The sequence below is a fragment of the Tympanuchus pallidicinctus genome, unplaced genomic scaffold (assembly GCF_026119805.1).
Source record: "Tympanuchus pallidicinctus isolate F22 unplaced genomic scaffold, pur_lepc_1.0 scaffold8, whole genome shotgun sequence".
Taxonomy (NCBI): domain Eukaryota; kingdom Metazoa; phylum Chordata; class Aves; order Galliformes; family Phasianidae; genus Tympanuchus; species Tympanuchus pallidicinctus.
In genome coordinates, this window is record NW_026294802.1 from 2,482,629 (window position 1) to 2,495,148 (window position 12,520).

A 12,520-nucleotide genomic window follows, 5' to 3' on the forward strand; every position below is an offset into this window, starting at 1 on the left:
TTTCCCCATTTTTCCACCATAAGCTTCATCACTGAGACTTTTGGTTGACTTCCAGCTTTTTTCCCCCCAATTTGGCAAATTTCCATGCCTTGTTAGGCTATAACTTTCAAAATAATATATGTGAAACTTCAAGGAAAACATCCTTGCACCTAGTTTAATGCAAACATAAGTAGCCTATTAATGACTCCAGGGCTTCCTGTGAAGCAGAATTAAGAGAAAGCAAGACTGTTCACACACCAAGCAAAGCTGAAATGGAAAGTTTTAGAACTAGCACTCATTGATTCCTTTTGCTAAACTAATATATTAGTCCTTAAACTAACATACTGATAGCTATCGCTAAACAAACCAGCCTATATCCACCCCTCCTTTTCTTTTGAGGGTTATGATGTTTATATCTTAATCCTTACTATCTTTGACCTTTACCTTTAGCAACACATTCCCAACACTGAATCATACAACAAACAAGGATACACACAGCTATCTACACCATCCCTACAAGTAACTTGTTAACCAATCCAGTCTGGGAAGCCAGGAATCATTTTGGTTCCAGCTTACATCATCCTGGCTTACTTTATGCAGCATTTCAGCTTGGTGCCATATCTTACATATGTCTGTTTCTATTCTAACATTTTGATTTACATAAAAACAGCAACTAGCATTTACTCATTACTGTGCAATTCGTAGCATATCTAAAGTCATTCTATTTTGCAATACTTCTTTGGCTAAGCTTTGAACTTCTTTAAGGGCAATAAAAGTGCCCACTGTTTCGTTTTCTAGGTGCTTCATAATAGCTGAGATGTTAACTATAGTATTTCGTAATTCTACAGCTTCTAGAGAGGGAATTAACCACCTGATGAATGACTGAAAACAACTAGGCCTTTCTACTAATGGATCATTTACTATCACCTTTGACATTATTATTCAGAAAGTAGAGGTTCAAGTACACCTTGGGGATACTATCTTCCAGCCCTGATCTCCACATAATTATTACCATCCTCTTCCTTCACCTGACACTCATCACATTTTGAACAGTGCAAATACCTGCCTCAATTGGGATATAGATGGCCAGAAATACTAGATCTGTGGTTTTTCTTTCTTTGTGTAATGAAGTGTGAATTTCTCCACTCAAAAAAAAGGAGATTTTTAGATGGGTACAATGTCAGAAACATTGCAAAAATTATCACTACTCACCTTTCCACAAGATAATAAAATTGGGCAAGCTCAGCAGTTCTTTCTCCATTTTCATGAAGAGAAACAAGAAATATCAGGAAGAATGCATTCAGGCCTTGTTTTGCATCATGAATAGTGACTTCATTGCACTCTGCTAGACCATGGAAGAGTTGGTAGATGCTGGTCTGGTAAAAGCCATTGGAACTTCCACCATTAACTGCAAGCAGAATGAAAGAATCCAAAACAAGCCAGGACTGAATTATAACCCTGCAAACAACCAAGTAAGCTGATAAGTAAGCCAATAATTGTGAACCCAGTTGCACTGTTCTCAGGAATTACGAAGATCTGAATAAAGCTGCTAAAGGGTATGAAAAGAGGGAGAACAAAGCGGACACTCCATGTACTCCAAACTCTCCTCACATTCCTCTCTTTGTGTCTGTGCTCCTTTCCATAGCCTCAGAACCAGATTCACTGGGGCTGCCTGGGAAGCCAAAACATATCACCTCAAGCTCCTTATGCTATGGCACTGTCACAATGCGGTTGCTGCTTCTTGGATGTCCTCCTCTCTGCACAGGATCACACACTGTGTACAAACACTAAAATACACCCTTCACTCAATCGTATGAGTTCTGTGCTATTTTTTTGCAAAAGAATGTTCTCTAGCCTGTACTAATAACTGGAAATAATTAGAAGTGAAACCAATAAAGAGGGAACTCCACAGTAAACAAGAAGAAAGACGGTCCTCTTAAGATTCTGAAAAAACTGAGGACCTACTTTAACTTCCCAACTTCACCACGTGCGCTCTGCGGGAATTCAGCAGCAACGCTGGCTCTGGGTCTGGCTTCCCTCTCTCTGGAGTACAGATAAAATCACCACTGGTCAAGAGAATGACTTCTTCCTCTCTATTGCCACTCCATGTGTCACTCATCACTCATCCGCACCAGCACAGGACTGCTCTGCAAGCTGTTTCACACCACGCCTTAGGGCTCCAGTTTGCTGAATCTTTATAGTTCAACCTCTGGCTTTATTAATGCCGAGTCATGGGACAAAGTGCCACTGTAACTCAAACAGGAGGCAACCAACAGGGCAAACTTCAGAAGCGTGTTGCCAATCACTACCAAGACATGTGCCTGCAGCTGTGCACAGGGGCAAGACTCTGCACAAGCACAGATCTGCCAGGGACAGCTACCCTCAACCCCCCTTTTAGAAAAGAACAGACTGGGAAGAAAAGTTCATGGGTTGTGCTGCAGCACACCCTGTGTTGACAAACACTTTTGCCACTATTGATTTCAGATTACACATGAACTTGTGTGAACTGAGATTAAAATGCAGCCTTGTTGCTGGACACGTGAGAACTCCAACACACATGCAGCTCCACCATCCTCCCCCCGCCCAGGGGCAGCACCATCAGGATTAAGCAGGCTGAGCCACAGCAGAGCCAACCTGAGGAGCAGCATGAGGAGCCATGGCGACCTACGTGCAGCTGAACACTGGAGCCAAGATGCCCATCCTGGGGCTGGGCACCTGGAAGGTAACAGCTTGACAGAAAAGCACTCGTACTGCAGAGCTCCCTGGCACCGACATGGCTTGCTTCTGCTCTGCCTGGCTGCGGGACTGAGCCTGTGTGAGAGAGGGGCTATGGAGAAGTGGATGGAGGTGGGCCTCCAGTTCTGGAGCACTGCTCTTGGGAAATAAATAAATCACAGACGATTACTTTCTATAAGGTGGTGTTCTCATTTTTGTTTTTCCACCAATTCAGGATTAGCCTTGACGTACCTGAAATAGTCTGGCAATTGGACTCAGTGTTCTTTGTAGGACCCTTCCAACTGGAACTATTCTACTCGAGTTGTCATCACATGATCCTTGCCACAGGTACGTAATTCTTTGAAGCCTCCCCCCAAAAAAGTCAGGCTCAGGAAAAAAAGAGCACTCTGGTGTTTTGTCTTCTTACTGAAGAAGCCTTGTTACTGTCCAAACAGCTGAACTTGCCAAGCTTTCACAGACTTGTAGAGCACACGCTGTTGATGCCACCAACTCACCCTGGCACCACTCCAGTACAAAATCTGATTGCTTCTGGCAGTTCCTACCCCAAGAGGTAATTCCTTGTTTCTGAGAATGGTAATGCCGGTGCTAACATAGTCCCTCCCAATAGACGCGCGCTATGCAGAGGCAAGACTCCGTCACACACGTCCTGCTCTGCCCATTCCACCAGCACACAGCGGCACCGCGCAGGAAGGCGGAGCTCCCCGCTCCGGGGCGGGGCGGCAGGAGGCAGCGCCCACAGGGGGGCCGGGCTTAAAGGCCTCGGCCAGAGGAGGCTGCTTTCGTCTTGAGCATGGCGACCTGTCTGCGCCTGGGCACTGCGGCCAGAATCCCTACGGTGGGGTTGGGCACCTGGAAGGTAATGGGACTCCCGCGGCTTGCAGCGCCCGTCAGTGGCGGCTCTGTGTCGCCCGTTCTGGGTCCGGGTCGCTGAGCCGCCTCCGCCGAGCTAAAGCCTTCCTGGCCGGCTGCTGCTGCGGTCTCTGGGCAGCAGCGGTGGAAGGGCTACGAACTGGCTCTGCTGGGGAAAGCTGGGACCCGCTCGGGAACAGCAGGTGGATGGCTGGAGCAGGCTCTGGCCCTGGTGCCTCTGCATGCTGTGTGCACAGGCTTAAAATAAATGTTTTGGAAGAAGTTTCTCTACCTACTTCAGAAACAGTCTGCAAGGGTCCCAAACCATAATGTATTGTGCCCTTATCTTGCCCAGGCTCCACCGGGTAAGGTGGAATCTGCAGTGATGGCTGCAATCGATGCTGGGTATCGCCACTTTGACTGTGCCTATGTGTACCAGAACGAGAAGGAGGTTGGGGATGGGATCGGGCAGAAAATCAAGGAAGGCGTTGTGAAACGAGAGGACCTCTTCATTGTCAGTAAGGTAAATGTCCAATGGCCTTGGGTAGAGACTGCCACACTTGCCCAGTGATGTTGCTGTAGGAAAAAAAAACAACCTAAAACTTGAAGCATTCTTATGCAATGTTATGGTGAAACTCCTAGTGCAAATGAAGTGACTCTTGGTACTCTTCTTGTTTCATTCCCATAACCACAATGATATAGTTTATACCTCTCAGATGTTGACTGCTATTGATTCTGTTGTTGTAGCTATTGGATAGGAATGTGAGTTCTTTGAGGTCAGAGCAGAGAAAAGGATCATAACTGTTGACAGCTTTCTTCCCCAGTTAGCCAGATAATATTGAATGGAGTCAGACTGATTTTTTTATTCCCCTGGAAGCTCAGTAACACCTTGAGCACAACAGCCCTTCTGTATTCTGGCAGTCTTCTGAAGAGAAGCAGAAGTACTGAAAGAAGGGGGGAACATGGCCTTGCACCTCATATTCCTGCTGGAGTAGGAAAAAGAAGAGAAGCATCAAGGCATGTGAAAATCAGTGATGCAGGGCTCTGAGATAACTAACTTGTGGCCAAGAATTGGTACATAGGCACTGGCAGAGTGGTAACTGCACCTTGATGGCAAAAGAGGCAGACTTTGCAGTGGTTGGTGCCTATGGAGCAACTCTGCTTGTTCTGGCAGTGGGGCTTATGCTTCTCTTCTGTGTAAGCAAGATGAGGTTCTGGGCATTTTGGAACAACATAATCTGCTTTGCACACACACTGGATAAGACGTGAGTGTGGGCATTCTTGCTTATTAAAGAAAACGGGGAGTTGATTCATCTGCATGGCTTTTCATACCTTCATGGCATTACCTACTATGTTCAGTGCAGAAGTTCCAGGCAGTCATATCTGACAGGTATCTGTCTTCATTTTTGAAGCCATCTACTGCAAGGGCAGGCCCTCTGTAAAAGGGAGTAGTTAACTGTAAAAGGTGGTGTTAACTGAGCAACAGAGGATTCTTTGTATATGACCCTATTCACGTGCTCTTGCTCTTGCTCTGGTCCAGCTCACAGAGGAAGCTCCATTTTAAGAGCAACAGGTTAGTGTAATTCCACGTTGCCTTCCAAAGAAGGAGTGCTTTTATCTAATGCAGGAGAACACTGGAAAGCTTTAACCCTGGAGGTCATGGTGTGACTTGTCTTTTTGTCTCCAGTTGTGGTGCACATTCTTTGAAAAGCCTCTGGTGAAAGGAGCTTGCCAGAAGACACTTGCCAGCCTGAAACTGGATTACCTGGACCTCTACCTCATGCACTGGCCTTTTGGGTTCAAGGTATGGTAATGTAGATGCACGCGTTTTTTTAATGATCACTGTTTTTGAAGACTTATATGGCTTTACAGCCCAATCATTGCTAGCACAGAGGAATAACCTTGATCTTTATTCTTGAGAATGCTACTTGCATGCCCGTCCTATTATAGGTTGTGACAGACTCAAAACTGGAGGCAGAGCTCCCAGCTGCAAGCAGTAGCTAGGCTCTTCTTCCTCTCTTTTACAAATCCAAAATATGCTTCTCTGAAAATTGTGTTTTGTGGAGAGCTGGCTACATTTTGCTGCCTGACAGCAAAAGAATCACATCTAGAGATTGTTTCTGGTTTCTGTTTCTGCTTTCAATCACTGAGTCCTCAGTTCAGTATAGACTGAGTTAACCTTTGCTGTAGGAGCCTTACTGTTGTTCCACAAAGCCTGCATTGCAAAAGGGGTGACTTCTGTGGAGCTGAAGTCTTTCAGACTGATGTCTGAGTTTGATTATTTCTAGTCTTACCTTCTCCTTCCTGCTACAGTGTGAGTGGTCTCCATCCTACCTCTTGCTTCTGAATTGCTTAACTTCATGTTCTATTTTAGCTTTGTTAACAAAGCCATCAAAGTGAAACTCTCCTTGCAGCAGCAGCGAACTCAGTTGTTAGATGCAGTTTAGTCTTGCTTACTTGATACAGCTTGCTCTCAAAGGCTCTTCTGACTTTCCTGGCATGGTAACAGCATTCTTGAGCTTTGCCATGGATGACCTGCCACAGTACATAATGTCTCTTTTCAACAGATTTGGTTTAGTATTGGCCAGAGCTGTGTGTTACCTTTATCAAAAACTAAGTCCTGTGATGCACTTCTGGGAGGGGGGGGGGGAGGGGGGGGAGGGAGGGGAGAATCAGTTCTTAAGTGTGTGAAAAAAGAATACCATATGAAGTGATACATATGAATTTCTTACCTCAATCTGGATCTGAGTGTTTTCTTTCCCCGTAGATGTTTAGGTGAGTCATTGCTTTGAGGAGCCCAGCAGAAATATCTGCCTTGATGGGCCAGAAATACCTCCAATTACTCATTTCATGCAGGAAGGAAGAAATGACTGTAGAAAGAATTGGTATTCTTGACTGCACCAGAGGTTTAAGCTGTCTTGGTCCTGAGCTGTCACTGTCTTAGACAAACTTCTCAACAGATTTTTTCAAACATTTTCTTTCTTGCTGACAGGCAGGAGAGGACCTGCTTCCCACAGATGACAAAGGCATGTCTATCCCCAGCAATGCTGATATTCTGCAAACGTGGGAGGTAAGCTTAGCCACAGTGACAGTCATGTCTTCTGTCCTGAGCAATGATATTTCAGTAGTTCACAGTGTGGCTCCTGCACAGAGGCAGATTTCTTAAGAAAGAATGTATAGAAGTAAATTCAGATTACTCCCAGGGGAGCTGCAGAACAATCTGAAGTTGAAATAGTTCTTTGCTTGTCCATGACAACTGTACAGTTGTTCTCAAACTACTCAAGTACAAGGATTTTGTAGAAATAAAAGCAATTTAGGCTATAATCTTGCCATCATCCTGGAGCATACCTCTCCAGTGCTGTCACAGTAGTAGATCATAGACTGGTGATAAACTTTTCCTTGTGTAATTCAGCATGAATTTCTCAGCCATAAAAAAGATTTTTGGGCTTGGCTGGAAGACGATGAAAGACAGAGTGCAAAAATCACTAGTACCCACTCTTTCCCAAGAGAGTTAAGTTGGGCAATCCTACCAGTTATTTTCCCTTCATAAGAAGGGAGACAAGGCACATCAGGAAGAATGTGTTCAGGCCCTGTCTTGCATCATGGATAGTAACTTTGCTGCTCTCTCTGTTAGGCCATGGAAGAGCTGGTGGATGCTGGTCTGGTAAAAGCCATTGGCATCTCCAACTTCAACCGTGAGCAGATCGAAAGACTCTTGAACAAGCCAGGACTGAAACACAAGCCTGTAAACAACCAGGTAAGCTGCTAATAGTGAATAGTTTTCAGGAATTGCAATGATCTAATTCCAGTTGCATGAGGATATGGAAAAAGGGGGAACAAAGTGGACTATCGCAGTACGTATTTCAATTCCCACTGTACTGGGTACTAAAAGGACTGAGATAATTTTTCTCACCTTCCTGTAGCACCGTTTACAGATATAGGAATATTTCTTTGTGAAACATTCTTTCTGAGTGATAAAAGAGCATATATGTGAGCTGTGATTGTGTAACCAAGGATTTTTATGAAACTTCTTAGAACAAAATCCAAAATGTATATAAGGACTCAGTATAAAAATTAGTGCCCTACAGAATTATGGGTTTATATTATCCCACTGCCCACATGCAGGCAAAGATGAAGGCAGCCTATAATTAGGAAACTGAAGATTTTGGTGGGGTAGGGCAGGGGAGAAATCTCTGGAGCATTACTGTAGTTCTACAAGTACCTGTGTGCTCCTGTGTTGGCAGATCGAGTGTCACCCATACCTTTCCCAGGAGAAGCTTGTCAACTATTGCCAATCCAAAGGGATCACTGTGACAGCATATTGTCCCCTCGGACGGCCTGATAGGTAATTTATGAACGGGTTAGCATGGCTTAAGTTTTTAACTTTCAGACTAACTGAAAGAGAAATGGTGCAGGTGTGTGTATACACAAATGTGCAGTGGTTAATTACTTCTAGGCAGAAACCTTTTAGAGTGGCTCTTTGCCATTTCTTCTTTCTCTCTGTAGGGCCACACCAGAGGAGCCTGCCATTTTGGATAACCCCAAGATTAAAGAGATCGCAGCAAAGCACAACAAAACCCCAGCACAGGTAGGTGGGCACCAGAAAATAACATCCATTAAGTAAAATATACAGGGCATACACCCTCTATGTGTGTTTACCCAGGTCTGTGTGCTCCCAGTGAACCGTAGTGGGTCTCTGTGATGCTAACAAGCAATATTGCAGGCTGCATAGCAGCCATCCTGCATATGCTGGAAGAAAATCTTTGGCCCTCAGTGAAGATTCTTGAGCCATCTTCAATTGCCATGTCCCCTCTCAGGCCCTGTTGCAGAGAGTGAAAGCTTGCATAAATTACTGATTGTCTGGATGGTAAGAAAGGGAACTCATAATCTCAAAACTGGATGGGAAAGGAGAAAGGAGACTTCATGTGAGGGGCTCTGTCACTTCACCCTTTGCTCTTCAGAAAGCACTATCTAAACCACAAGGACAGGAATAATTTGAAGCTCATATCTATGTAAGTGCCTGTACCCCTCTCTCTCTCTTTCCTTGCAGGTTCTTCTTCGCTTCCAGGTCCAGAGAAATGTGATTGTGATCCCCAAGTCTGTCACACCACAGCGCATTGTAGAGAACTGCAAGGTGAGCGATGACAAGTGACCCTTCCCCTGCAGAGCAAGCAGGGATCCTTCCTCAGCCTTCCCAAGTCATCCTCAGACAAGAGCACAGGCCTTTTTCCATCTGCATTTTTACCTGTACTGAGGGCTAAGTGAAGTCTGAAGTGAAAACTGCAACTGCAGAAGACAGGTTGACAGAGGTCTTGGGTAACATTACCGGTCATCTTTACATTGTCTCCTATTCTGCAGAAAGAAGAATGAATTGGCCCGCAGGGCTGGCTTGGAGCACAAGTGCAGTAGCATGCCAAAGAAGCTTATATAGCGTAAGCAGTGTTAAGAATCCTGATCTTATTCCTCTAACTGCTAAGTTGCTGGTATTTTCCTGATGTTGGACATCAGGCTTTTAGAAGAAACATAAGTATATTGGAATACTGAAATCTTCCAAATCTTTATTTAGAACTGGAAAGAAATGCATCTTCAACAAATAGTGTCTCAGAATGCATCTAAGTACATATGAAGCTTCTTGCAACAGCCAGTACATCTAACTGCGACTTTAGGGCTTTTTGGTTTTTGTTTGTTTAATTCTTTCTGCCATGGGCATCCAAGCATGCTCTCCCTTTTTCCCTCTCCTCCTCCACCTCCCTCCCCCCAACCTCATGAAGCAGTTCGTAACCAGCATGCCTTCCCTTGTGGACTTGCTCTTTTGTGAGCTTTTCTGTCAGTCTGATTTGTTCAATGAGGTGATTTCCAGCTGTTTTTCCTTGTTAGGTGTTTGACTTTGAACTGACTAAAGAAGAGATGGCAACTATTCTCAACCTAAACAGAAACTGGAGAATTTGTGACATGGCCATGTAAGTGACAGCTGTTTCCTTCAAATTCTTAATTTTTCAATACTCTTTACAAGTACTTGTGAGTTCCTAATATAGGAAGGTTCTAGTTAATAACTTTGGTTACGTCCGTATTAGAGAAATGAAGCAATTAGCAAGTTTTAAACTTGCCAATTTAAACTTTTTTTTTCCTTGTTGAGATTATAGTAAACTGGTGTCAGCTTCTGTGGAGCTGGCTAGTGGCAGGCAGAGTAAGCTATCACTTGCAAATGTGCACCATGGAAACACATACCTAGACAAAGCTTTAGTTTGAAGGTCAGTAACTGCCGTCTTGTCAGCATTTATTTTACCTATAATCATTTCTCTTTGTTTTCCTTCAGGTGCAGAAACCACAAGGAGTATCCTTTCAATGCTGAATACTGAAAATAGCTTTATCCTGCAGGCCTGTAGGGTTTAATGAGATTCTACCACTACCTACAGTGATCCACTGTGTACCTTGTACTCTGTATCCATCCTGACAGCAGAGACTTTCTCTAGTAAAACAAAATAATAAAGTTGCTCTGAAGAAAAAAATGCAGACTGTAATAACTGGCTGCGATAGTTCTTTACTCATTAGGTACTTGTCTTTTACTGGCTGAAATGGCAAAACAGACAATTATTCACTTCTAGAATATGACCCAAAGCTTTTTCTTGAAATGAATGTCTGATCTACATGCATAATTGCTTTATTGCAGTCACTTTCTTTACCAGCCTAACCTGAACTGTGACTTGTTTGTATTCTCTCAAAAATAGAGAAGTTTGAATACTAATGGTGTGGAAGCTCTTGTCTAATGTGGAAAAACTGTTGTGTTTAAAAAATATCATCTGAAACAACTGTGCATTTTAAACTATGTCATGGGAGTACTAAGATTTTTATCTTGCTCAAGTGTTTAATACCCAAGTACAATGCACCTTAGTTGATGGAACAAGACAGATGGCAGCAGCAGATGTGGCATACCGTAGTATGGGTTGGTATCAAGAAGCACCAGGAGACCATAACTGGAAGCTGCTAGTTGTAGGCTGTATGGTGCTACTACTGCACCAACTGATTTAGCTAGCAGCCTGTGCTGGCATTTCTCTATGATTAACAGAGGCTGTATGTAGAGGGAAGGCAGTGTTAACTAATATTGAACAGCCACCTTGCACTTTCTACTTTGAAGTGCTGATGCTGGGCTGCTGCCCAAAGCCTGACACACTCAGCTGGCATAAGAGTCATGCTCCCTTCAGGCTGACAGCACAACTAGGATAGGCCTGATTTAACTAATGTTGTGTAAGGGTAAAGCATTCCCTGGAAATGCCTTTCCCTGATGGAGGGGGATGCAGAAAAGGAAGGTGTGTCATTGAGCAGTACTAATGGAGCTAGCAGGTGTTGCAACAGCATAGTATTTCAAGGGTCTTTGGTTGTGACATGCCTTGGACTAATGGATTCAGGGCATACTGAAAGAATTAGAATTTACAAGGGAGTAAGGCATGGCCTTTTGGTTCTATGCCATTTGTCTTTTTATTTATTTTAAAATTTCCACAACTGAAACACCACACATCATACTTTTCCTTTCCAGAGCCATCTGCTTGTAATGGCTATTAATTCCTCTGGGATAATTCCCATCGAGAAAACCACATCGTGCTTTTCCCTACAGCCACTGGAGGGCAGCCATCCCTCAGAAGAGACCTGTAGCAACAGACTCAGCGGTCTCCTGCAGGTTCTCTTTACCTTCCAGATCAAGGGAAATATGATTGTGATCTCAAACTCTGTCATGCCACGGCACTTTGTGGAGAACTTTGAAGTGAGTGTTATGAGTGATCTGGCATCCTACAACCACCAGAGCAAGCAGGGATCCTCTCTCAACTTTCCCAGACTCTCATGGAAAAGGAGTGGCAGATCCTTTCAGTATGCCATACAGTTTGATATTGAAAAATTATTTCGATATGTGATATTAATTCCTCTCTTTCTAGGCGAAAAACTCGCAGAATAGTGCAGAATACTGAAGATGGTCTTACTGTGTCTTCATTTGGAGCTTGGTCTAACGTTCTTTGTATCAATTTATCTTGCTTTCTTACTGCATCTGTCCTCCTGCTACAAACAAAGTCACAGGATACATGTTCAGGGACTGTCTATTATTGTCATTCCTGGAGTTTTTTGCTTGCAAGAAGGACACATGGGTATTTGTTAGAAAAGCAAATTGTGAGCTGTAGTAAGTCCCTGGCCCTGTATGGAATTACTGAGGAAGAAGTAGGGAGAGACTTTGAAACACAAAGTCAGATTTGTACTCACTTTTGTATTGCACCTAGCACAACAGGCTGAAGAGGATGAAAGTCTCTTATGAGGAATATGAAGCAAAGATCGAATTCCTAAGGATAAGAGAGACAACCAAGGATTTCACCACTTCAGAACTGAACACCAAAAGGTGTTCTCTCTCTTTTCCTTTGTGCTGTGCATCTGTTCCCCCCCACCTCTCATGTCGCATTTATCCCTCTCTTATATTTTCCATATGCAGAAAACAAGGATGTATGATGAGCAGCAGGACAATCGGGCTTTTGCCCACATGCCTACGGGTGTAAAAACACGACTGGTGATGGTGGTGCTTGCTGCATACAGTTCCTTCAGCAGCTGCTTCAGATGATTGCTATCCTGGGATTCTACCCTCACGTCCCCCCGTTCAGAACCACCCCGCCCTTCAGCTCTCCGGCCCGCCGCCGTGAGGAGCGCGCTCCCGCCGCGGGCAGCAGAGGGCGGCTGTTCTCCACAGGAGCCGCCCCGGCCTGCCTCGCTCCCGCCGCCTCTTCGGCTTCGGAGCACGGCGTCCGTGCAGACGGCCGCTGTCGCCCTCCTTTATTTCAGTGAGCTACACATCCCCACCCTGTAACAACATTAACTGAGCTCAGCCCCTTCCCCTGTGCTAGGTCTGCGATGAGTTGTCTGTCCCACTCCGCCATCAGCTCCCTGTTCCTACGTAACATCCACAAATCCCAGCACAACAGGT

The 12,520-nt window shown here is 44.5% G+C and overlaps 2 protein-coding genes across 5 annotated transcripts in view; one reads left to right on the forward strand and one right to left on the reverse strand.

Moving 5' to 3' along the window:
- The window catches only part of BPGM (bisphosphoglycerate mutase), a 54,463-nt gene extending 52,269 nt beyond the window's left edge, over nt 1–2,194 (reverse strand). For both annotated transcript variants that reach the window (XM_052668219.1, XM_052668217.1), the window contains exons 1-2: nt 1,945–2,194; nt 1,192–1,437 (exon numbers count right to left, since the gene is read on the reverse strand). The gene's annotated coding sequence lies outside the window, so the exon portion shown is untranslated. The remainder of the gene's footprint in view (nt 1–1,191; nt 1,438–1,944) is intronic.
- A 370-nt stretch (nt 2,195–2,564) lies between these two features.
- On the forward strand, nt 2,565–10,309 carry LOC128073366 (aldo-keto reductase family 1 member B7-like). 3 transcript variants are annotated; one of them, XM_052668193.1, is made up of 12 exons: nt 2,565–2,701; nt 2,930–3,042; nt 3,150–3,265; nt 3,920–4,087; nt 5,252–5,368; nt 6,557–6,634; nt 7,199–7,321; nt 7,809–7,909; nt 8,071–8,152; nt 8,615–8,698; nt 9,442–9,524; nt 9,881–10,309. In XM_052668193.1, exons 2-12 carry the CDS (start codon nt 3,027–3,029, stop codon nt 9,921–9,923), a joined length of 1,011 nt encoding a protein of 336 aa, XP_052524153.1. In that variant the 5' UTR covers nt 2,565–2,701; nt 2,930–3,026; the 3' UTR covers nt 9,924–10,309. The 3 variants fall into 3 exon arrangements, with proteins under 3 accessions (XP_052524153.1, XP_052524155.1, XP_052524154.1); XM_052668195.1 differs by lacking the exons at nt 2,930–3,042; nt 3,150–3,265 and having other exon boundaries at nt 2,636–2,701; XM_052668194.1 differs by lacking the exons at nt 2,565–2,701; nt 2,930–3,042; nt 3,150–3,265 and adding an exon at nt 3,432–3,571.
- The last annotated feature ends 2,211 nt before the right edge of the window (nt 10,310–12,520 follow it).

Excerpts from the sequence above, each read along its gene's own strand:
- LOC128073366 (XM_052668193.1), top strand. Across the intron at positions 4,088-5,251 it reads ACCTCTTCATTGTCAGTAAG|TTGTGGTGCACATTCTTTGA; the intron begins GTAAATGTCCAA and ends TTTTGTCTCCAG. Across the intron at positions 8,699-9,441 it reads GCATTGTAGAGAACTGCAAG|GTGTTTGACTTTGAACTGAC; the intron begins GTGAGCGATGAC and ends TTTCCTTGTTAG.